The following is a 24,067-nucleotide window of genomic DNA, read 5'->3' on the forward strand; positions in this document are numbered from 1 at the left end:
GATGACCACACTAATTGGAGGCAACCCATTTCTTTGGTTAATTTCGGCATGGCAGAACCCACATTCATTCTTGGAAGCTGAGCTTTTCCTCTGATGCTATAACTATTCTATTGATAATTATTAGGTTAACTTTTTAAAAAGAATAAATAACAAAAATACCATCACAATGATATTGGAAATATGTGATTTTTCTCAATATGAAATGCATCATTGTAATTATGTAATTAAATCAGTAAATATGAAAATTGTCTCCCACAACACAGATGACAGGTGTTCAAGTGTAAGGACTCTATGTATTACATAGAATCATATTTCCAAGGACTGTATTAGAAAAAAACATCATACATTGTTACTAATCTTCAGTTAGAATCAGGACATGCACATATATATATATATATATATATATATATATATAAAATTATTATTGAGGTATGTGAGGATGTTAGAGTGCCCAAATTCAGTTTATAACAACAGACAATCTTTACCATACAGGAAATCTACTAATATTGTAGAATATAAATAAGGGTGTGCATGTGTGTGTGTTACTCTTCAAGGTCCCCAAACAAATCACAGCTTACCTCTGTCTTGTAATAGGGCCTGTTCCAAAGACCTCTGAAGTTTCCAATTGACTCAACAGGCTTTGGATCTGGCCCTAAAGTAGTAAAACCTTTGCTGAATTTTTATAGATAACCACTTAGTGCTGGCTTAAGAAAAGAAAAAGGAAATAAATTAAATGCATCTTCCAGTGACATAAGCCTCATGAAGAATTAACTAGGATAAGCACTTATTCTAGTTGGTGCACTGTCGATCTGAACAATGAAGACAAAAATAATAATTAAAACATAGCTTCATGCTGAGATGAAACTTTCAAGAGTGTCTACTGTGTTAAGCTTATGATTTTTCTGGTTTTGTATTTGCAAGCATAATTATGTCCCAGAGGCAACAGGAGCTAGTGCCTGTCAGTCCCCATTTCCCCCTCCGATAGGAGATTAATTTCTTTACACAGAAATCCAAAAGTTGATGCCAGAGCAATAATAATAATGTAAACAAGTCTTTTATTCTTTTAATCTGGAATGCATAATTTAATGGCATAGTTGTATAAATAATGAAAACACCACATCTACTTTAGACAATTAAGGGTAAACTGATGGTAACATTTAATGTAGTATTGATTGACTGTATCAACAATATGACGGCAGACATCTGTATGGATGATAGCAGTTAGGAAAACGCTACCAAGTCTATCGATACAGATTAAGTAGGGGTGGAATGGAGCAGTCTTGATGGCTCAGAGTACTGGTAATGGAATATGGAGCCTTTCACCCCCAGCACACTGATTTGAGCCAGCCTAGGTCAGTCTGTGACTGAAAGTCATTACCATCAGATGGTTCTTCAGTAAAATGTTTGTCCTAATGGCAGGCTGTCTATGTCACAAAATACACCATCTATCATGACTGACACCGTGTTGAGATTTTCAGCTGGAAGGCTGGAAGGAAAAGGATGGGGTCCGCATCCCTTCTACCCTTGCAGGGAGCAGGGGTAAGGACAGCTGTCTGGGGCTGCTCTGCTACAGGCTATGCTGCAGAGGTTTTAGGGATGTCAGATTTTAGGGACAGTGGTGCTAAATACTTACCAAGCAAAAAGCAAGAGGAAAGTACTGAAATGTAAGACAAGAGATAGGAACTAACAGACAGAAGTAATAAAAATGAGAGAAGCACAATAGGAGTAGGCTCAGCATACTGGCAGCAGCGTGTTACAGTAACTATCCTGCCATGCTTGTCTTTTGTATGGATTTGAGAGTAACAGTGTTACACGGGGAAAGCAAAACAGGTTTGTTAAAAAAGAATCATGAATAAAAGCACAGTGGAAGCTAGTATCCTAGGTTAGTCAGAGGTGAGAAGCAACATATCAAAGATAAGTGAAACAAGTCAGGATAGGAATAAAGGATTTCAAAATGAAGGCAAAAAGCTGGCACGGAGATGGGAAACACTGGAGAGATGCAAAATAAGGAATGACATGGACAAAGAGATGAACTAAGGAGATGCTTTCAGCAGCAGTTCTGGTTGGATACAAGCAGAGCAAGACTGTATTTATCAAAGCCACCAGAAACTACATTGTTAGGAAGCAACGGAGCATAAAGAGAGTTTTAGTGTCATGGTTGGATGGGGAATATTGTACCTTTTGAGGTTCTGGAGTAAGGTATTAATTGAAAGATTTAATGATGGCCTGAAGAGTAGCCCAAATCAAATAGCTGTTTCAGTGGCAACATTCAGGCTACAGGTGCAGATTGGAGATGAGGCAAAACTCTTGACTCATAGTGATGGCAAAATGAATAGAACAAAAATAATTAAGAACATTCTTTCACAACTTTGAGCTTAACCTTGTGGCTAGACATAAATGAGGAGACATCAGGTTACACAGTAGACAAGTTGTTGCATTTTTGATAGTGTTCTGTATGTGAATTTAATCTGTGTGGTCATCTTGGAACAAAGATGTTGAGCATTATTTTCCAATCTTTTATCTACTGAACTCCAAAAGCTCAGGGACTGCTTCTAGGAGCTCTGCAAAAGATAAATAAGAAAAGGAAGCCTATTTTCAGTAGGCTTAATTTAGCTTCTATTAAAAATTTTTTTAGAAATCATAAAGTTGAAAAGCACTGCATAGGAGAACAAAAATTCTTGTCAAATTGCCAGAGTAAGTTTAAGATCTTGTGAAGTAATGAAAAATAGGAGGAAAACCAGGAAAAGACAGTCACTGAAAACAACAGCCAATACCTTTTCTTCAAAATTTTGTGAGATAAAATAAAACCATGTAAGTTTAAAAAGCACTTTTGGATTTTAAAATTTGTCTGCTGAAGGGATATGGCACCAAATTGATGAGTGTGGCAACATCAATAAAATATTCCTCTCTGATTGATATACTCTTAATTTATAGTTACATATTTAGTAATTGTATCCTTTGTGTATTTATACCTGTAAGAGACAGATTATAAATATCCTGACATATATACTCCACCCAGGCTGCTTCTCATCCTACAGAACACATCAAGCCTGTCAGCTATACTTTCTATCATGTAAATGTCAACCGCCCTTCTGACCATTCCACCAGTATGCATGCCTTCTCTGCAGAAGAAACCTCACAACGGGAAATAAGCATTTTTCCCATAAAATGAGGATTAAGAAAGAAAAAAATATTGAAAACAGTGAAACTGAAAATGGTAAAAATTTCTCAGTGGTTGTACAGCTCCTTTTCATGAAGTCATAATTCCTTATGACTTCTTTATGGATTCAATATTGAGGCTGCTGGGCATATACAGGTTTATTACTTAGAAGAATATAACTTGGTGGTGAAATTAATATTGTCATTAGGTGAAATTAGGTGAAACTGAACTAGAGCCATATGTATTTTCCTACACGGACTCATAAGGACAAACTCCTCAGCAGTGGTTCAGATAACGCAAAATCTTGCAGCCAGGTATACGTATTCTGATATTCCTTCATGCTTGTTTATTTTGATTGTGATTACACAGTCAAAAATAATGTGTAAGAGCTATTTGAATGTGATTGAATGCTATTTTGCACATAACACCATATTCAAATATCCATGAGCATAATCTTGTGTTTAACCACATCCTATTAAAAAAAAAAATCAAAATAAAGTATTAAAATATTTTACATGTATATGGTTTCTGGCTTATCATTAGGAGTATGAATGAAATAAAACACTGTAAAATTCTGTTAGAATTTTACAATTAGAAAAATCAAGAGGTGGTACCCACAGTGGGTGTGACACCCCCCATCCCACAGGGGACAAGACGCCCTGGGAAGAAAATGAAAGGATGCGTCCAGTGAGCTGCCATGTTCAAAGCAGCTAAATAACCTTAATGTGAGATTTCTTGGCAGAAAAGGTACAAAAAAAGCTTTGGGTCTCATCATTCAAAATCAGGACAGGCTGTATTTCTAAGAAAGCTGTTTCATTTTAGCCACTCATTAAGCTTGGTACAGAAATGACTGGAGAAAATTCTGTGGTTTGGTACAAATGCCAGACGGAAACTCTGATTAAATCAACTTTGTTGTAGGCTCATTCTCCACTCTGTATGCATGTCATCTAGAAAGATGGGAAAGTTCAGCTGGGTATGGCTTTCACTTCCTAAGTTGCAGAGGTAAACAAATGCAAATATTTTTATGTGTGTATCTTTCCTTACAGGGGAGTGTTACACTTGGTTATCAACTGCCATTTTGCAGGAAGCAAAGCATGCACTTGCAATACTAAGCAGTGAGCTGTTCCAAGAGTCAGTAGCTTACTCCTTGCACCGAAGTAAATGAATTATCTGTTGCAAGCTATCATCACCTCAAGGTGGTGAAAAATTACCGGGCAAGGTTAATAACTTTCTGTTTTAGGACCTTAAATGTAAGTTCCCGCTGAAGCAGGCTTTTGATGGTGATGATGTAAAGGTGGCCAATTGCTTTTCATCCTGCCCATGCGGAGCAATAGCTCTGACACAGGTAGGACTAAAAACCGAGCGGGGGGTGCGAAGGGGGGATGCTGAACTGCTCCACGGCTGAACCTTCAGCCTCCCGCAACGCGTCTCCCCTGAGCAGCCCAGCCAGGCACCCGAGAGGGCAGGCCGGCGGGAGCGAGGCACACCGGCGGGCGGGCAGGCGCCGCGGGGCCGAGCCGGAGGCGAGAGCGGAGGCCGCCGCTGCCAGAGAGCCTCCCCCGGCCCACCTGCGGGCGCAGCTGCCGGGCTGTGGGGCGCGGGGCCCGGGCAGGTGCCGCAGGTCCGGGGCAGCAACCTCCCCGGTACAGGGCGCTGCCCGGCAGGGCGGGCGGGAGCGGGAGGCGGGGACGCTCGGGCGGGAGGCGGCGGCAGCCCCGCCAGCACAGGAAGTCGCCCCGCCAAGAGAGGAGGGAGGAGGCTGGAGGCGGAGCTCTGCCGCTCGGCCCGAGGTACCGCGCCGCTTCCCGGGGTGGGCGAGGGGCCGCGGGCGCCAGGGCCAGCCGGCACCGCCGGGCTTGTGGTTGTCACGGCAACCGCCCCCCCTCGGGGCGGCAGGGGCGCGCTGCCCCGCCGCTCCTCCGGCGCCGCCATTGGCCTGCGGGCAGGGAGCGTCCGCACTGGCGGCGCGCTCGGCCGGCCCGCTGTCCGCCGCGGGCCTCCGCTGCCATTGGCCGGGAGAAAGCGCTCGCCTCCGCGATTGGCCGGAGCGCGCTGCCAATCGGGGCGGTGCCGCGGGCGCCCGGGTGCCGCCCTAGGAACGTGGGCTGAGGGGCTGGCAAGGGTCAGCGGCCGCGGCCAGCGCGGCCATCTTGGGTGTGGGCGGGAAAAGCCGCCGCAGGCTTCTGCCCCCCGGCGGCGTGCGCGGTGCCCGGGAGGCGCGGGTGGGCGGCTGCCCCGGGGGCAGGGGTTGGCCGTGCAACCTGACGGTGTAACGGGGGCTCCTCGGCTGCCCGGTCTGTCAGCCCTGTGCCAGGCAGGGTCCCTCACCAGGCTGCGACTGGCCATTTTGGAGGGAAATAAACCCCTTGCCGTGGGGTCTCCTCAGCGAGGGCTCTGTTCGAGGCCTGGTCCGGCGGCTGTCAGGCTGGCAGAGCTGACAGAAGCCTGCAGTGCCTCAGTGTGAGGACACCCCACGGCTTTCCCTCATGAGCCCAACTCCTGACGTGCTGCCCGCCAGCTCAGTGTGGTTGAGTATGTGTGTGTGAAACCCTGTCTGTGTGGGGTTTCCGGGTGTCTGGGAGCTGGACAAACAGCTGCTCTCGTGTGTGTGTGTGTGTGTGTGTGTGTGTGCATGCGTGCGTGTAGGCTGACCCCCCACACAGCAAGACCAGGACACAGGGCTGCTGCACGTGCGGTGTGTAACAGGGCTGTATGGGGCTGGCCGGCTGTGTGTGTGCAGTAAATCTGATACAACCTGGCCTTGTTGAGCTGGCTGTGTTTACCTGCAGGTGTGGTGTGTTCCGGGTACATTGGACTCCTTTGTGTTTTCTGTAGAGTGTGCTGCTCATGCTTATGCTCTGAAAAGCCTGGACAGAAATATGGGAGCTGCAACATTTCAAAATGTGAAGTGTTGGCAGGGATTTCTGCCAACATATTCGTGTGGCTCTCAAACTGCGCTGCCTTACATCAGCCTACATACTTAGGAGGATGGAGTGTCGTACCAGCAAGTTCCCTTCAAAAAGCTTATGCTATAACTGGGCTGTATGTACAGCACACACATTCACACGCAGTAATAAGGCTCAAGCTCTTTGCTGTTGGGGGCCAGGCTCATTCCTAAAGAGCTAATCAGAATGGAAGGGTACCTGTTACTGAACACATGTTGACTTTCTTCCAGCCTTTGCTGCTGATAGGTGACTTCTGTAGTGGAAAGCTGAAGAAAATTATGTGTAAGGGATACACGTAAACCTACAAGTATGGGGAAAATTGAACCATTTCTTAAGTAGTGCTATTTGGCCTGTCTTCCTTGGCTGAATCACTTCACCTCTTGGTACAAAATGGGCTAGGGACAAACTTTGTTGTTCAGAAAATAGTTTGTTTACTAAGGAAAAGAATTGGGAGATGCTTTTGTTGGCATGATTATCTTTGATCATGAATTAGTAAGATTACCCTTCTAGGACTTTTTTTCTGTCTTGATGTAAGCCTACTTCAGTCAATACTGTAAGTGTAAGCATAGAGAAAACAAAGAAGAAGTGTTGACTTTGAAATAAATTAATCACATCAATACAAGCAGTTGACATATTTTTTTAGGAAAGAGCAATTGCTAGCTTTTTTCTGTTATTGTTGGTTCAACATGTAAATTCTTTTTGTAATTTATTTTGTAAGTTATAGTTATATAATTTATGTATTGTCTTCTAGCTGAACCTGTTTGAGCATGGGTAGATGAGCCCAGGTAGATAACTTCAAGAGGTCCCTTCCAGCATCAACATCCTGTAATTTTGTGAATTTGATTTATTAATTTGACCAAGTAGGGGTTACAACAATATTCTACAATTGCCCTCTTAACCTGTCTAAAATAGTATTTTGTATCTGCAGAAGCGATATAGAAAATACTCGGTTGTTTCAGCACAGATGTGGAAGTTCTTCATACATGTTGGGTTTGAAAGATTACTTCAGATCAAATGACTAAACCAGAGGTTCCTGTTAGCATTGGTGAAACTCGTTTTATAATTAATCTTGTGTTGATCTACATACAAGCACACATACGTGCTTCTGTTAAGTTCCATAAAACCAGGACTAACTCTTCCATTTCAGATGCAAGCAGCTGAGTTCCTGAATTCAATTACTGCATCATACTGAATGAGCAGGATTTTTCAATACATCATTCCTTAGAAACAGACTTTAGCAAAAGGTGATATGCAGCAAGATACATACTTTTCTTTGTAAGATCAACAATAAAGGCAGTGCTTTTATTACTCTTTTTTTTTTTTTAAATAAATTTATGAACTTGAACTATACAGTGTAAGTTTATATGCATTGGAAGATTCTACACGCAGTTCTGCCGGTTCCCTGTCTTCATAGCTCTTGCTGTTACACTCTGCAGTCTCTTCAGAAAAGGAAGCCAGTTTGTGTGCCAGTTTTATAGCATAGGTATGGGAAAATCTTCTAACTCACTGTTAGTCACAAATACAGAATGAATGCTAGTCATATCTAGGATTTACTTTGGTCAAGTATTTCAGCCAAATCCTGCAACCCAGTCTTAACGGATGACTCAGGCTCAGTGTACTTTATGGCAGTAGTTCCAGGAAGCATCCAATTTTAGTAGACTACATAGAGAAGAAGGTGAGGGTGGGTTTTTTGCAGTGCAATGAAGACATTTTCTTTGGATTTTTCTGTTAAATTTGTTTCTTGAGACCATGAATTAGATTTGTTTCTTATATAGTTTTAAGTCTTTCAAAAGAAACCAGATATGATAAATATTAGTTTTAGTTAATTGCAGTTGTAATTGTAGAGTTTCTGTGAGATTGTTGGTTTTGTTTTCCTTTGGTATATTTCCATATTAATCTGAATTTTTAATTAGGCAAGACAAGCTGTGAATTATCTGCTAGGGTAGGATACTTTGGAAGGTCTTTATACATTGCTAAAGCAGGCTGACATTACAAAATGGGGTTACATGTTAAAAAACCTAAACCTGTTTAATATCCCCTTGGCAGAGCCAAGTCACTCTTAATTCTTCATAAGTAAATTGTTACATTTACATGTTATGAGATACATAAAGAGAACGAAACATAGATGACTGTAAGGCCTAGACAAAGAAGCTAATGATTTTCATTTATAGTAGAAGTCTCCCTCAATCCTCCAACTGTCTTATGATACTATTGTTGTAATACAGTTGCTCCCTGGAAACAGGACTGCAAAAGTATATGTTTTCTGACACAAACTCTGCGTCAAATTTTTCTGCTCTTGCAGATTTTTTTGATTTGCTTGCAGGTTTACTTTTTATTGAGGAAAAAATGTGAAGAGATTTACAGAATGCATACTAGCTGATCATTTTTTAAAATAAAAAATGAAGTGCTTTTCAGTGAATGGCTATCCTCATTTCAAATGAAGTCTGCAATGATTAAATATTAAAATGATCGATGGTTTAAATTAATGTAAAAACTTTTCAGGAGATTATTACAAAGATTAACATTTTTAATGTTTTAATACTTCCATAGTTTATCAATCACAGGCACAGTGAAACTGTTTTTAGTTAGCAAGCTGATGATCTCATATATCATTGCAGTATTATGCACAACATAAACATCATGGTATCGTTGGTAGAGGAGATGAAACACAATTTGTGTTAAGGCTCTTTAATAATCAGTTTCAGTCTCAAAGTATTTTTTCACACACAGAAGAAGCAGGTAAGATATTAATATATTTTTTCCTCTTTGGAAAGAAGGTAAGAAGGAAAGATAGTTCCAGGAAAACTGTGGTGGTTGCCATTTAGGAAGCAACTCTGTTTCATATAATGGCAAACATAGATGGTCAATGGTACTGCTACAGAAGGGAGGAAAAAAAGCACTTGTATGTGTTTTTCCAAGTAGGACTTGCATAATGCAGCTTTAATATCCCAAAATTATCTGCAACAGTCTGTGATTCCTGATAGATTTTTACTCATTATAATTATGTTTTGAAGGTGAACAGAAAATGTCAGTACAGTGCTTTTGTATCACTAGATACCCCTGTAATTCAGTGGGCTGAGTAAACAGTTCCTCCAGGCACTCTTAACATGGACTGTGCTAATCCCTTTGTTTCCCATTTCTTCTGCTTTTTTTTTTTTTTTAGCAGCAAGGCTAAAAATCAGCATTAGTGATTCTTAAGTTTGATTTTGCCCCTCTAACCACGTATTGCAATGATATAATAGAGCTTTATACAATACACTGTATTGTGTCCTAGGATTTTTTTGCAGTTACATATGATAATTCATACATCAGCAAAATACTCTTTATTCATGTGTTGCCATTGTTCTTGGTGTTGTCCTTCATCCAGTATGTTTTACCGTCAAAAACAAGACAGAATTGGAAAGACATGGTGTGATGAATTAGCCAATGTAAACCCAATGGCAGCTGTAAAGAAGGATGGGAGATAGTCAGGAGAGGAAGGGTGAAGTAGAACTCCAGGAATAGATGGTGAACTGGTGAAGTGAATAAATGGGCAAAGACTGTTTTGACAGCAGAAGCTTACAGTGGAGAAGTCACTTATACCAGAAAGGGCAGGTATGAGAGAGGGAAAGAGCAAAGGTTAGCGCTGGGTTAATGTTGAGAATAGTATTGGGAAGTTAAAATCCAGAGGGCAGACGGAAGGACACCATTTTGTACAGAAGTTTGTTGTTGGCTACTAATGCTGTTATTTCTGTTATTAAGACAGACAACAAAATAAAAGATGGGGTTACATTGCCTCTAGTCAGAAATCCAAATTTATCCTCATGTATTTCCGTGGAAATAAAATAATGGAACAAAATAACCTTTTATGTTATGAACTGTTTTTTATAGTGAGGAAACAGATTGGGTTGGAAATGTGGTAGATTTCAAAGTTTCAGTTGTTTTCTTTCTGGTTGTGCTGTGTGGTGTAAATGCAGAAAAGGTTAAGTTTACCCATGATAATTCCCTCTCACATTTACATTATCAATCAGCCTTTGTAGCTTTTTGTGCTTTTATCTATTGTGTTTTCATTGTAATCTTTACATATGAAGTTCTCAATTCTACAAACTCTTATGCTCAAATTTATTCACGAATGGCTCTGACAGATGTGCTCTGGAAGCCTTAGATGCTGTGTTTTAAGATGCTGCCAGCTGGTTGCCTTCTCCCCACCCCTCAGGCTGCAGTCTGTGTGCAAGAGCCAGCAATATCTGCACCTCAGTTCACTTCCCTCACCTTAACGCACGTTTATTTTTGGGTGGCTTGTGCTGATGCATCAGCTGGGAACGGGGTCCTGGGGGCAGAACATACCCCCTGTTGTTGCCCTTTCTTACAGGCTTCTCACCCTGGCAGAGAGGTGATTAAACATCTGGGGTCAGCAACACCTTAAAGCCTCTCGGATACCCAAAGCTTGTTTATGAGACTCCCCTGTAGTTACAAGTCACAAGCTGAACAGGTTTTAAACTTTAAAATAAAAAGTACTATGTTTTTTTCAACTTGTTACTGTACCCAGTCAGTGTGGAGAACATTTCACTACTTGACTTTGCTGTATCACCATCTCTACATAAACTGTAACTTCATGGTTTTGCCTACTCTTAAAAGTGATCATGACTAAAGGCTCACATTAAAAAACATAATCTTTCTTTCATTTAGTATGTATGCCATAGAAATTTTCCAGTATGCGGTTTTAGTATTGTAAGCATTGTGTGTGGAGCTGATTACACTGCCTGCAACTAAGATTACATCACTTACTTTATTGCTAGACTGGTTTTGTATGACTTATGTTCTTGCCAAAATGAAACAGTTAACCTGAAGCAGTGCATTACTTCTTTTGGTTTTGTGTCATGGTTGTCAAACTGAAAGTACACTATTTGTATAGCTAACATTTACATTTGATTAGGTCCTTGATTTACTGTTGCTCAACTAAAATTAATTTAAAAATTAGTACTGTACAGTACCAATAAAACAGATAAAGAGCTGGTGAGCTGCCAGCGCTCAGAAGTAATGGCTGGAGGCCACTGTCAATGGAAGAGAGCTTGTGGGGACTTTGCCCAGTGTTTATGTCAGGTGTGATGCTTTTTGCTGTTTTAGTCAACTGTGTGGAAATAGAAAAGCGATAGTGACAAACAATGGATGGTTCAGTGATTGCTGGATGATGAAGAAAGGATGGAATTTAAAGCGTGGCTGAGATCATAGTAACATGAGTCCGTTAAAAACTAGTTTGCATGTGTTGAGGAAGAATGAATGCTCTGTGTGTGCAGAATGGAAGATTTTTATTTTGTAAAGCTGTGAGTGCGGGGAGACACAGGGTTTGTGAGGAAGCTCCGGTAGCCAAAGGGAATTCAAGTGCACTGTAGTGTCAAGAAGGACTGGTGCTGCCTGGTAGAGGTGCGGAGGGGAGAGGTAGGAGGGTGATTTAAATCCCTTGAATAAGACCAGTGCTGGAATGTTGAATCTAGTTCTACATACATAATGTTGAGTGTCCTAGGTAGGGGTATGTTGAATCTGTGTGAATTTGTCGTTTCTTCCTATCGCAGAGGGCATGGAAAGCATTGTTTCTTTTTTGTTGTATATAAGCATCATGGAAAACTTTCTATAATATGTTTTCTTAAACTTTAGACTTTGGTGTGATTAAACTTAAATTTGGTTTTAATGGAACCATAAAGAATTGCAGCAGCTAATAATTTGGGGGTTGCTTTCGTTCTGCAGTCAAAATAGTCAGAGCAAAGATGGATGTTGATTTCTTTGGAATTTCTTTACTTATGCTATTTAATTTATGAATATATCGTTCTGTAATTTGCAGTGAAAAGGTTAACAAAGCATTCTTAGATTGCTGTTTACCTTTTTATTCTGAAAGACAGGGTAATTTGAAAGCCTGGATTATTTTGGTGTCTTTCTGGGTATACAAAGCAGCAGACCAACAAGCTAAATAGGAAGAAGGTATTCTGGTAAAATGATTATTGTAGAGACAAAACCTATTTTAAAAAGCTTCAGACTGTTTTCATTTTAAGTATACCAGTGGGGTTAAATAATATTAGTAACTTCTGTTAGAGTAACAGATCATAATAATTTAAAACAAAAGGTCCCAGCGCACTTGCTAATATCCTTTATGGCTTCAGTAAAATACATCTGAAATGATTTACAAAGCAAAGCTTCTGGATGAATTCTTCTAGTTCTACATGGGAGGAGGGCCTGTTTTTCTTCATGCATGTTTATATAGACCCATGGAAATTATGATCTAAATGTGGGTACCATACTAAAACATAGCCATATATGCAGAGCAAAGAATTCAAAGCCACTTGCATTTTGTCATTTATTGCACACAAGTAATGTATATTGTATAGGCTTGGTTCAATTCTGTATCCTGACCATAGAAGGACTCTATAGAATATGTACTGTACCTTGAGGAGACCTTCAAAGGGAGGGAATGGTGTGTATAGGAAAAAGCTCAGGGCAATGGCTCTCTGACCAAACTTGTCTCGTGTCTGGTTTTGAGCCTTTGTAGATGCTTAGTGCTGGAAATACTGAAAACCTGGAAAGATGTTTTCCCTGTGCTATGTTGGTATACATCTTCATTAACTCACCTTATAAAAAAATAAATGTATCAGTATGAAAACAACTGGGATGGCTGTAAAGCTGAGTGCACGGGAGAGTGTATTTCGAAAGCTAAAAGCAGAAGCAACTTAGCTAAAGTCCTTATCAGAGTTGACCCAGCTCTCTTTAAACTTAGTAAGTTTGGTTACAGGGTTGTACAGTTTTGGTACAGTAGTGGCTGCACTGAGCAATTGTAGCAGGAAGAGAACCTGCACCTTCTTGTGATGTTGGTGTTGGATCTGTTCTTACAAAAACCAGGCTGACCTCATTTTACTGTATGCTCTAGCAGGTTTTTTTTGTTGTTGTTGTTGTATTCAGTCTACAAGACTAGATTTCAGGTGGTATGTCCCCCTCCTGCTAATAAAACTTTACGGCAGAGCTGAGGCACACATTCTCCTTTGACTCTAGCCATGGGCATATGTAAACACCTAGTGCTTAAGAGAGATGCATTCAGGAAATTAGAGTGAATGGGGTGGATTGTCATCTGCCATTTTATCTCAGGTTAGCGTTTCTGAAGAAATGCTTGCAAGCTTATACGTACTTAGTAAATGATCTCTTTTAGGAGTCTCATAACTTCCATTCCATTCCTAATTAGTTTGAATCTCTCATCAGAGGTATCTCTTAGGCCAGAGAAGGCCAGCCTTTCACATGTCAGAACCCAGGGTCTTAAAAATCTGCTATCTCCAAAAGCACCAACCCATGAAAAAGTGTTCTATTTTGTATTTCACTAATATTTATTAGTAAATACTAACCTAATTACTAATCTAATCAGTAAATAGAATTTCACATGTACTGTGTGACTTGAAACATCCGAAGGAGTACTTTTTTTCAGTGCGTTAACCTCCATTGGAATTTCCTCTTAGTGATGCAGGCACACTGTTCAGGAGCAGTGTGAATAGATGGGGACACAATCTCTTTCAATCCTGTGATCTTATAGGGAAAGCTGTGAGAAGAGCCCAAGCACACATTTGCAGAAATGGGTGCATCCAGGACCTTCAGACATTCACATGACTGTTATTTCAACTGATAACTTTTCTGCTGGTTGACAGCTTTTCTTGCTGCCTGTTCTTCCCAGCTGCGCTCCACATTTGTCTCATCTGCCTTAAAATGAGGCAAGGAAACAGTTTGCCACATTTTCTGATAGCCATCAAAGCTTTTTTTTCTTTTTTTTTTTTTTTTTTTTTTCATTTGGTGCATATGAAGGTTTTAGCCTGATTTTGATCCATTCCTTTAATTCAATTTTTGTTTAAGATTCAGATTTTTGATAGATACCAATGATCTTGCATTCCCTTTTTGCCCAAATAGAACATAAAGCTCCTCAAGAGATGGTATCATGTACACAATTACTTTATTCTTTATCTTAAAAATCATTGCCTTTAATGGAATCTCTAGTTAGGTTTCAGGAGCCAAGGCCCGAGTAATTTAGATACAATCTGCAGAGAGTGTGCTTGGCCTATTGTTTTGAACTACTTTGGAAACTGGTGAGCCGATGCTGTTTAAGCCGTATTAAACTCTTCACCCAATTATGGCCTAATCCTTCAAAACCAATTGAGTAGGACTTGGTTTTGAAAATGCTGCTGCTAACATCTATGGGCCTGTTCACTAAGCCCGACTATTAAGCTAATTATTAAGTGCTGTAGGGCTGAACTTTACATTTGGTATGTTAACGCCAAGTTATCTACCAGTTTATCTACTGGTTTTGGCCTCAGACAATTAAAAAAAAAAAATACAAAAATTTGATGTATTTCATTAAGGCTAAAGAAATGCATGTCAGCTTTATCTTCTTATCTTTATGGGAAGTATTAACAGGTCATTCTGTCTTTAAGCAGTTATTAAGAAATAGAGAAAATGTAAATGCCAAAACCACCAAATTAAAACTCTTTACATATATTTCTTTTGCCCAGTGACTAGTATAGATTATTTTTTTTTTAAGCTGAGTTGCTTTCCTGAATGCCTAATACAGCATGTGAGACAACAAAAGTGGCATAAAACTATTTTTTTTTCATTCATACATCAGTCTATTTAATACTTATCGAGCTGCAGTAGTTTCAGAGAAAGGAAGAAAAAACCCACATTCATTCTGAACGCTGGATGGAAAGATTACCTTTTAAGTCCTTTCGAACAGCAGGTTTAGTAATGGAACTAATAATTCAGTTTTGCTGAAGTGTTACGATTAGGTGTACATGTGCTGAAGTGTTATTTGCTGCTGTCATTTGTAGCCTGCTTTCAACTTTTGCATGCTTGTGCAAGGTAGAGAAATACGGCAATCATTAGACTATAAATGTGGTGACCAGTTTTAGCAATTACTATGACCTGAAGTCATGTGATAGGACATCGTATTATACTACGGTGAAATATCTAACAGAGGGGAACATTTGTCTGACTCCCGGCTTTGTGCCTGTGTGGCTTATTTGTGACTGTTTTCTCTTCTTCAGGTTTTAAGTTTTGTTGGTTGTCCAGCAGGAAGAGATTGTTTGCAGAGAGCTTCTTATCTTCTTGAATAATAGACATTTAAATGAAAATGGAGTCAAAATAGATTGGCTATCAGTATTAGAATTAATGTGGGAAAAATCAAGCTGAAACCTAGCCTAACATACTTTAAAAAGCATTTTTTTTAAATTGGGGTGAGACGAGAGAAAAAATTCTAGCAGTTTCAGATTTTCTTGTTTGATATATTACTTCAAAGAAACTGTTTCAATTTTTAAATAATTCACTGAAAAAATTTATATTTGTTATGGTCCAAGGTAATGCAAGCAAAAAAAAAAAAAAAACAACCCAAAAAAAGGCACAATAGAAACAAACAAAAAAAAAAAGAATATGGAATTACTTATTGTTCCTAATTAATTTTTGTTGTTGTTTGAATAACTTCAAAAGTTACAAAATTTATTCTCACTGGGGGTTGTTATCCCATTTTACAATATTGATAATGTGAAACAGACCTTGTGTCCTCTGGATGGTGTTGAACTGTAGTTTAAGATGGATATGCTAAAGGAAAGTATAATTACTCCCTAAATATTTCTTCTCACTTAGGGAAGAAATAAGAATTTAATATCTATCAAAAATGAGCCTAAGCTTAAAATCTACAGATGAGGAATTAGCAAGTGTATATAATTAAAGCACCCAGGCTTATAGCAAGCTATGTCTTGCAGCAGTCCCAGGAAAGGAGTGACATCTGGAAAAAACCCGAATTTTGGTCACTTCCCAAAACTAAAGAGAGGGGAGAGTAAAGGGGTTATTTTCTGATTGAAAGAAGGGAAAGAAGTCACTCTTCCTCAGCTGTAACACCTACCAAGGCAAAACAAAGTTTCTGAGGTTTTAGAGTAAGACCTCGGTGAAACCATGTGGCACTCTATTACAAGAATTGTAGCTTCATAACATACTAGAGGTGAAGTGCTTAGGCAGACTAAGCTGATTTTGAAATGTAAGGTCTATGACCTCTAGCTTTATACCTGTTATTTAAATTATTCCCTACTTCATTAAAGGAAATAAGTGCAGAATGGGCATGTGGTGGGGATCAAAGACGGAATAAAACTGCCTGGATTTAACTGAACCGCAAAATGTTCACTGCTGATGCTCCAGTTACTGAAACAGAGCAAATAAGTGTTTTCTTGTGGTTGCTCTTGACTCGATGAACTGTTAATTCATGAGGCAGAGAGTGTGTTTCTGTTTCTGTCTTGTGCGGTTGTCACCCTGGTGGAGGTGTCCTCCGTACAGGCCCTCCGAGGGCAGGGGTGGCTGGACAGCATCTGCCGTCACTCCTGTAGAAGCTGCACCCATCCTTCATGATGCACCTCCGGGCATCGGGTAGTCTGGATGCCCATTCTCTTCCCACCCTCTTTAGCTCTGATTTCTACCAAAGTGTTCCCCCCACCTAAAAAAAACCCCAAAGTTTAAACAGACTCTGTTATTTTGAAGAATGTTATCCTGAAATACTGCATATGGTGTCACTTATCGTGTAATTTTCCCTTTAGTGGCTATTACTCTTTCCTCTGGGAAATCCTACATTTTTAAGTGTCTGGCAAGGCAGAATCGAACCACATTTATGCTTTTCTCCTTCATTAACTTCTTTAAGGATATTTTCTTGACACACCAATGCTGTCATATATTCATAAAAATGAAAAAAAAAGTTCATCTTTGAACGTTTGGTATTTTAAATTTGTTCAGATGAAGATCTGTCTTCATATTAAAATGAATGTATGTTTCACAGATGGTATAGCTCTACTCAGCTCTGAAGTGAGTAGGGCATTTGATTCTGAAGACAAATAACAAACCTTAATAATGAAAAGTAAATGTGAGGTGCCTATAATTGCTACATTTAGGAATATTCTGCAAAATGTCGTACTGTTTTTGTAAGAAGTGTAACACCAATTGGTAAACAGCTATCTTCTGTGTAAGTAATGTTTTTATAAGTGAGTCTTCATGTAATACATTTTTATTCTTTTTGCCATAGAAGCTGTAACAAACTGTACTCTACTGGGAATAGATGGAACCTTTGACGTTTTTAATAGTCTCTTTTTGTTTAAAAACCCAAATTTACATAATACAAAGTTAAAAAAAGAAATCTTAGGTTTTGCAATCCTTGAAATTTTCACTTTTTTCCTGGCTGTCATGAATACACTTCATGATAATCTTTTCAGCTCTTCAGATATTTAAAAACGTTTTACATCTAGTAAAAGTAAGTAGTCTTTTTGCTAGAGGAGTAAATGCAAATATTTTGGCATAAGTAATCCCATCAAAATTTAGGTACTTAGGGGAGGTTTAGGAGCATAGCGAGTAAGAGCAGAGGCAGCCTCCTGTATAACTTGGGTGTCTCACCTTCCTGAAATTATGTGGAACTGATTGGGTGGGTGCTGAAATTTATTTTTCATAATATATTGCCTCAGGATTTTGAAAGATCCAAGAGAATATGCTGAGTATTCATATGGACTATTACCTGTGTACTACTTTTAAATAAATTTTGAGCTAATTTCATGGGTTTTGTAGGCACTGTATAACTAACAAACAACAGTGCAGCTCCTTTCCCTAGAGTGTAAAGAGCACTTACTAGAAGTGACAATGTGTGTTTTATTCCTGCTACTTACATGAAGCTATGAAACAGCCTGATATTTGTCATTATAAAAGTTGTAATTCCTAGATGGTCTTGATGATGGGATATGGTGTAGTGTTTGTTATCCTTACGTGGAAAGTTAAGGTTATTTTAGAAATATTTGTTCCAACTGGAGTTAGAGATCTGGTGTTTTGATTAATTTTCCCAAATTTAATTCAATTTGAATCACCCCTGATGTTTTCAAGGTTAAATCAAGTAAAGAAATTATAAAATCCTTTATTAAAAGAAAATGAAATAAATCCCCAAAGTAGACTAGATTCTGCAGGAAGTACCATGGGCAGGTACTTTTTCCTTTAAAATAATAGTCTCATCCTTTGAAAGGGATTTTCCAGAATGGTAAAGACTACTGTAAGACTTATCAATAGGACATGAATGTATTTTTTTTCAAATTTTTTGTTTGTTTGTATGTTGTTTTTTTTTTAATAATAGTAGTAAAAGTTTTAAAATTCTTTCTCATGGCTAAAGTATAGGTAAAGAATTCAGCTGCATTTTTCTTGCAATTTTGGCTGCAGGTTACTTCCACTGCATTTCTTAGTTACTGTACTTCAGCAGTACACTTGAGCCAATTAAACTAAGGAACAGCAATGATTTCCAAAATACTTGCATGCAGACAGCTTCCCACTCTAAATGCAGTGGTAACACATTTTTTGCAGTAATGGGTAGTTCGCAGGGGATCTGATGTGTTCCTTGGGTTTTACCCGAGGAGGATAAAAGGCTGGTTTTGCTACCTTGTACCTTGTAAGGGTTTTAGTTTCCATTATTTATTTAACTATGAACTATGGAATTGACTGGTAAAAGAACAGCTCTGTCACTACCATCAGTAAGCTTTTAATCATATTAAAAAATAATTTGGGTTTTGAGTTCAAATTATCAACCTTCATTGCATCCAAAGAACAATTCCCCCTAACCCCTCAAAAAAAAAATTAGAGTTAGATATCCATTTGCAATTAAGGATAAGGTAGTTCTGCATATATACAGATACTCACTGTGTATTCACCTGAGTTTTCCATTACAGCTGAAGACTTGGTCAAGTACTTCCCCATTCTGTAGTGGTTCTTTTCTATCCTGAAGTTTTACTTACTTTTCTCTCAACCAACTAGCTGTATTTCAGGTACAAACCCAGTAATTTTATTGATTATTTCTTTAACGTGTCCTCTATTTAATATTTAGGCAGCTTATTGTTGAAGAATACAGACATACAATCGAATATCATTGCTAAGAAAGTTTGTACGTGTGCACATACGCATATCTTTTGAGTGTTCACTGGTTTACACTTTAAGCCTTTTCACTATTATTAACCATTTGTATTGCACCATCAATGCACAAAGTGCAGTCTTTGTGCTATGTAGTCCCTGTACTTATTTTTTATTAGTATTTCCAAAGTCATTCATGGTGTGTTTCCATTTCATTAAAGTGATTGCTTTGAATTGTTTTTTATTGATACAAGCTGCATATGCATCAAGAATAGTGAATTGGGATCTAAACACTCCTGTCGCCAGACCTTGAATGGACATTCAGAACTGATTTATATTTCATAAAATACTATTGACAGTTGGAAGTGATAATGGGCAATTTATTGTGCATTTTAATTATTGTCAGTCACGGCTTATGAATAAAAGAGGAGGAAAAGAAAAATCATGTGTTCTTCTAAGGGTGCAAGCCTTCAAAAGTGAATCACTAGATGGGAAGAGAAAGAAAGTGAAAAAAACAGTAAAGAGGACCACAGAAACAAAGACTTATTTTGACCTTGCAGTATCTCTGAAATAGCAATAAACAAAAAAAAATATTCCATTGGGCCTCTCTTCGTTTTCTTAAAATCTTCTTTTGTAAAAGCTTGAAAGTTGAAGAGGGCTTGTGTTGCCTTCAAGTGATCTGAAATTACTCTTGAAGAATTTTTAGTAGCTTGTAAAAAGAGCAGCAACAAACTCCATGTTTTTTAAATGGTCATTTAAACAGTCATTAAAATTCGAGGGACCTGAATGCTGCTCAGGGTGCATTTGGCAAAGAAATATAGGAAAAGCCAGATTGTCTACTTGCTGATGTTGGAGGCCATGGAGTGGCCAGAGACAGCTGGGAAAGACTTGAGTGCAAGTTTTGTTTACAGTAAACCGATGATTCTAGGACAACCACTGCTATTTTAAATGGGGAAAAGGCACTTTTCAAATTGTTTCATGATTCATAAAGATTCCAGGCTTTTCCTTTATGGAAATGTGATCAGAAAGTTATGTTGGAAACCACTCCTCAATAAGGTTCATAAATAATAAATATTATCTCTTATTAATCCATATTTTAGTTTAACTCTGGCTCATGGCAAGTTGCTTCCTCAGGGAATGCAGTATTCTTTATAAGAGAAGGTGATGAGCCACAGTCCCCAAGGAATTAAATTGTGAAAACAATCTCGGTTTCGTACATGCTAATATAGATCTGTTATTCCCTTTCCACATCTATCACAACACATTCTAAATTGTGGCTGATCTTTTATGCAAATAGCTGTCTTATTAGACATTGCGGCTGTATGTGCTAATGTCTCCATGGGTTTCTTGGACGTTTGCTATCTAACCATCAAAGCGGTGGAAATGAATGATGATTACTGCATCCCTTTGAAGAACAAAGAGGAGTCGAGGTTCTAGATGCGGGAGTCAGTGATACCGAGCCACACAGGCAAACGTGAGCATCTCTTGTGGCTCATACGAAGTCGGGAAGTAATTTTTGCCTGTGTTTTCTTCTTGTGTTTTATTGGCACTGCTAAAACTGCAAGCATCTTTCACAGCTGACGTTTTGTTACAAAAGATTAGTAGGCTGTTGAAATTGAAAAAAGCAAGTCAAAGAGTTTCTAGCAGTGGCATAAAAAAGCCAAGAACTAGTATTGTGGTGTAAAAATGTATCTGTTATTTCCTCAACTAGCTGAAAGTTCAAATGAGACTTTAATTTTTCACTCTTACGAAGTTATGTGAAAAACTCATGAAGTTATGTGAAAAATACAATTCAGTCAGGAGAATAGCTGGGAAGCATAATGGGCGGGGGTGGGGGGGTAGAGGAACCCCAGTGGGTTACAGTTCACTGCTTATGTGTTTTACGTAAAATGGGAATATTCTCTGAATTAAACAAAAATAAAGTATGAAAGCATTAGAATACTATAACTGAGTTTTCAATTTGGGTTGAAAAATATTGGTAGTCTTCTATACCTTGTTATTATTCCTGAATACCTTTAAGAAAGGTTGAGTTTTGAGCACCTAAATTCATTTTATACCATATCCCACACTTTAAATTAGGGAGCCTGGATTTCTCACTTTACATTAAATGCCAATAATTCTTACATGACAGATAAATACAAAAGAAAAAAAATTTGTGGTTTTAAACTGCACAAATAACTGGTGGGATCATTCCTGCAGCTGTACCTTAAGCCTTGTTTGAAGGTAACAAAGCAAATAATGGTGGATGTTTAGGGCTGGGATGCTGATGTTAGCCCATCCAGCAGTGCCTTGGCATGCTTTTTGACCCGTGGTTTGGCACTGCAGTGCCTTTAAGGGCTGCGCTTCCCAGACAGAGTGCCTTGGCAGAGCCTGGGGAAGTTCATCTTGCCGTAGCACAGCTGGTTATGGCTAACAGAAAAGTAAAACTCCTGCAGATACTCCAAGGCCATATGTGCACAATCTGCGGGTGGTTTGTGGCTACCCACAATGGTTCAGCCAAAGTTTGCCCTTGACACTGTGCTCACCAAGGCTGGCTGGAAAAAGGCAAGTGTTGGCTGTTGTGTGTCTTCTGTGCTCAAACGGTAAATCTGACACTTCTGGAAAATGTCAGTCCTCTTGTGAGCGCGGGGGTTGGTGTCGTAGAGGTGGTCAAATGGTGGGGCTTATCATCATTGTGATGGGTGATGCCTTCAGCCCAGCCAAAATGGTCAAAAAACTGTTTTGAGCAACAAGAGTGGCTATAAAAGTCAGGTGTTTTTTTACTATGGAAAAAGAGATGAAATTAGCACATTTGTAGAATCTTAGTGTATCTTTTGAGTGGCAGCTTAGTGAGGAGATGAATAAAAGACCGTAACATTTTGCACATTAAATGGATACTTTGAGAGTTTGCTAGAACACTACTCGGATTATGCTTGTTCAGTTACACAGGTAGTGTGGGAGCACCAAAGAACCAAAAAGAGCATCTTTGGATGAGTGATAGTGCAGCTCCCTTTGCACTCCTAGTGTCACCTGTTTGTGTTGTGCATTGTGAGAAGCCCATTAAAGAGGCAGGATGGTTGTTACCTAAATGCATTGAAGGTGGTTTAAAGTCTCGATATGTTGGCTGAGAGGTGTAAAATGGGCACAGCCCCAGCTCTCATTTTTATTTTCCGCTTCCTTTTCATTCGCAGATCTCTAGAGCCCATGCCAGGAAGGTAGAAGAGTGTGGGGTTGCTGTGTTTTAGGTATCTGTTTCTCTCTTTTGCTCAAGGTGGCTGCAAGGCTGCATCTGCAGGTGGGTTTTCTGAGCAATTACACCTGTAGGTGCACACATGCCTAATCCTGCCTCAGACTCCTGCGTGTAAACATGTTTGCCAACAATAGAACCTGCTCACAATACTACATTCACTCCCTGGTTTACTAAAGAAAAAAATTATATAGGAATGTAATTCAATGGTACCAAATGCTGAATTACAGTGCAATCAGTTTAAATACTTTTTTTTAAAAAAAATTATTCAAACTAACATGCATTCTGTAGTGTTAATAACCCATGCAATGGGGAAGAAGGTATGTTTAGAATTTATCTAATAGTCTTCAGAATAGTGATGATTAACTCCAGTGTCTCATTGTACTCTGGGAAAGCTTTATGTCTTTGTGTATAATCATGTAAATGTTGCTTGTTACAGTTTTTTCTGATGTTATAAGTCAGTGATTTCCTTAGTAACTTATATAGGAATAATGCATTTATTTATTTTTTTTTCTGATACTGACAGTGATTTTTGGATTGAAAACGATGGGTAGAAAAGATGCCTCTACAGCAAGGACTCCTGTTGATCAGTACAGGAAACAAATAGGTAAGAGATATGAAGAAAAGTTTGTGTGCTTCAAAAAAATCCTTTTTTTTCAGTGAGACCAGTTTGTGTAACAAAATGTATAATTCCTCTTCAAAAACTTTGTTTCGCTGGTGAGTGGTGCAAAATAATGAGCACTCCAATGAAACTTTTTTTTTTGTATACTGTTGACTAATTCATTCAGCAAAACCTTTTATGAAGACGGTGTTTCAAGTAACTTGATAAATTCTATGTTCTGTGTTTGGAAATACTAGTGGGATACTGCAGTGCAGCGGCTCCATGATGTTTCTGAACTGTTGGAAATTTCCTGATTTTCTTGTTTGTCTCCAGTTTAAAATATGGGTATTTCTGACAAAATACTCTTCCTGCTTGTAACAGTTTTTTATACTGAACATTACAGACCTTTACACTGTATAACTGCATTTTTTCTCACACTAATGCAATACTTTTAACATGTGTAATAATTTATTTTCCTAGGTCTTTTTCTGTTCTTACCCACTGTATATGTAGGTAACTTGTATACAAAGTCCACACATGCACACAGATGAATGCATACATGTACACATGCACACAGATGCCTACGTAGCAGACTCAAATCCCTATTTCTTTGCTTAAATGCAAAGGTAAGTGACTTATTTTTGGAATACATATGTGAGCATTCTGTCTCTCTAGGTGTTAAAATACTGTATTTTTTCTATTATTTAAAAGTTCGTATATAAGATGAAGTACCTTAATCTATACTCAGTTACTTAAGTAGATTACTTTGTTTTACAGTTGCTAAGCACCCACATCTGTGTTTAAATATGCAGAAAAATAGCAAGTGTCTGGGAAAAAAGGTTGTTTATAATGTACATCCTCATGGTGAAAGAGCTAGGGCTGTGTGAACAATCTTATTTTTATCATGTCTTAATTCTTTTAGTGCTGCCTTATTATTTTGATGTAACTGCTTTAATCGTCTTTTCTGCATTTAAAGTTGGAAGTAAGGGACTACTTTGTCTTTTATTTGTTTGGGATAGCTGTGGAATGCTCTGTGTTTCCTAATCTTGGCCACTTTGTGTGGCTGGCTTCCTCGGTTCATTCTCTGAGATAGAAGTGTGGCTGAAAACTTCTGAGTTCCTTTGTGGATGAGGAGCAGATATGCTGGAAAAACGTTTACATAGATGTGCTCTGTGCTTTTGTGAGATTTGGGTTTTGTGCAGAAAACATTGCAAGGAAACTATTAT

General features: G+C 38.8%; 1 protein-coding gene across 3 annotated transcripts in view; it reads left to right on the top strand.

Annotated features, from left to right (window-relative positions):
- Positions 1-4,570: 4,570 nt before the first annotated feature.
- The window catches only part of TRIQK (triple QxxK/R motif containing), a 98,778-nt gene continuing 79,281 nt past the window's right edge, over positions 4,571-24,067 (top strand). For 2 of the 3 annotated variants that reach the window (XM_080381747.1, XM_080381748.1), the window contains exons 1-2: positions 4,571-4,950; positions 22,767-22,847. In XM_080381747.1, the coding sequence (XP_080237873.1) occupies positions 22,787-22,847 (61 nt within the window). In that variant the 5' untranslated portion in view covers positions 4,571-4,950; positions 22,767-22,786. The remainder of the gene's footprint in view (positions 4,951-22,766; positions 22,848-24,067) is intronic. The other variant, XM_080381746.1, reaches the window with a different exon arrangement.

This window comes from Falco punctatus, assembly GCF_963210335.1.
Source record: "Falco punctatus genome assembly, chromosome: 3".
Taxonomy (NCBI): Eukaryota; Metazoa; Chordata; class Aves; order Falconiformes; family Falconidae; genus Falco; species Falco punctatus.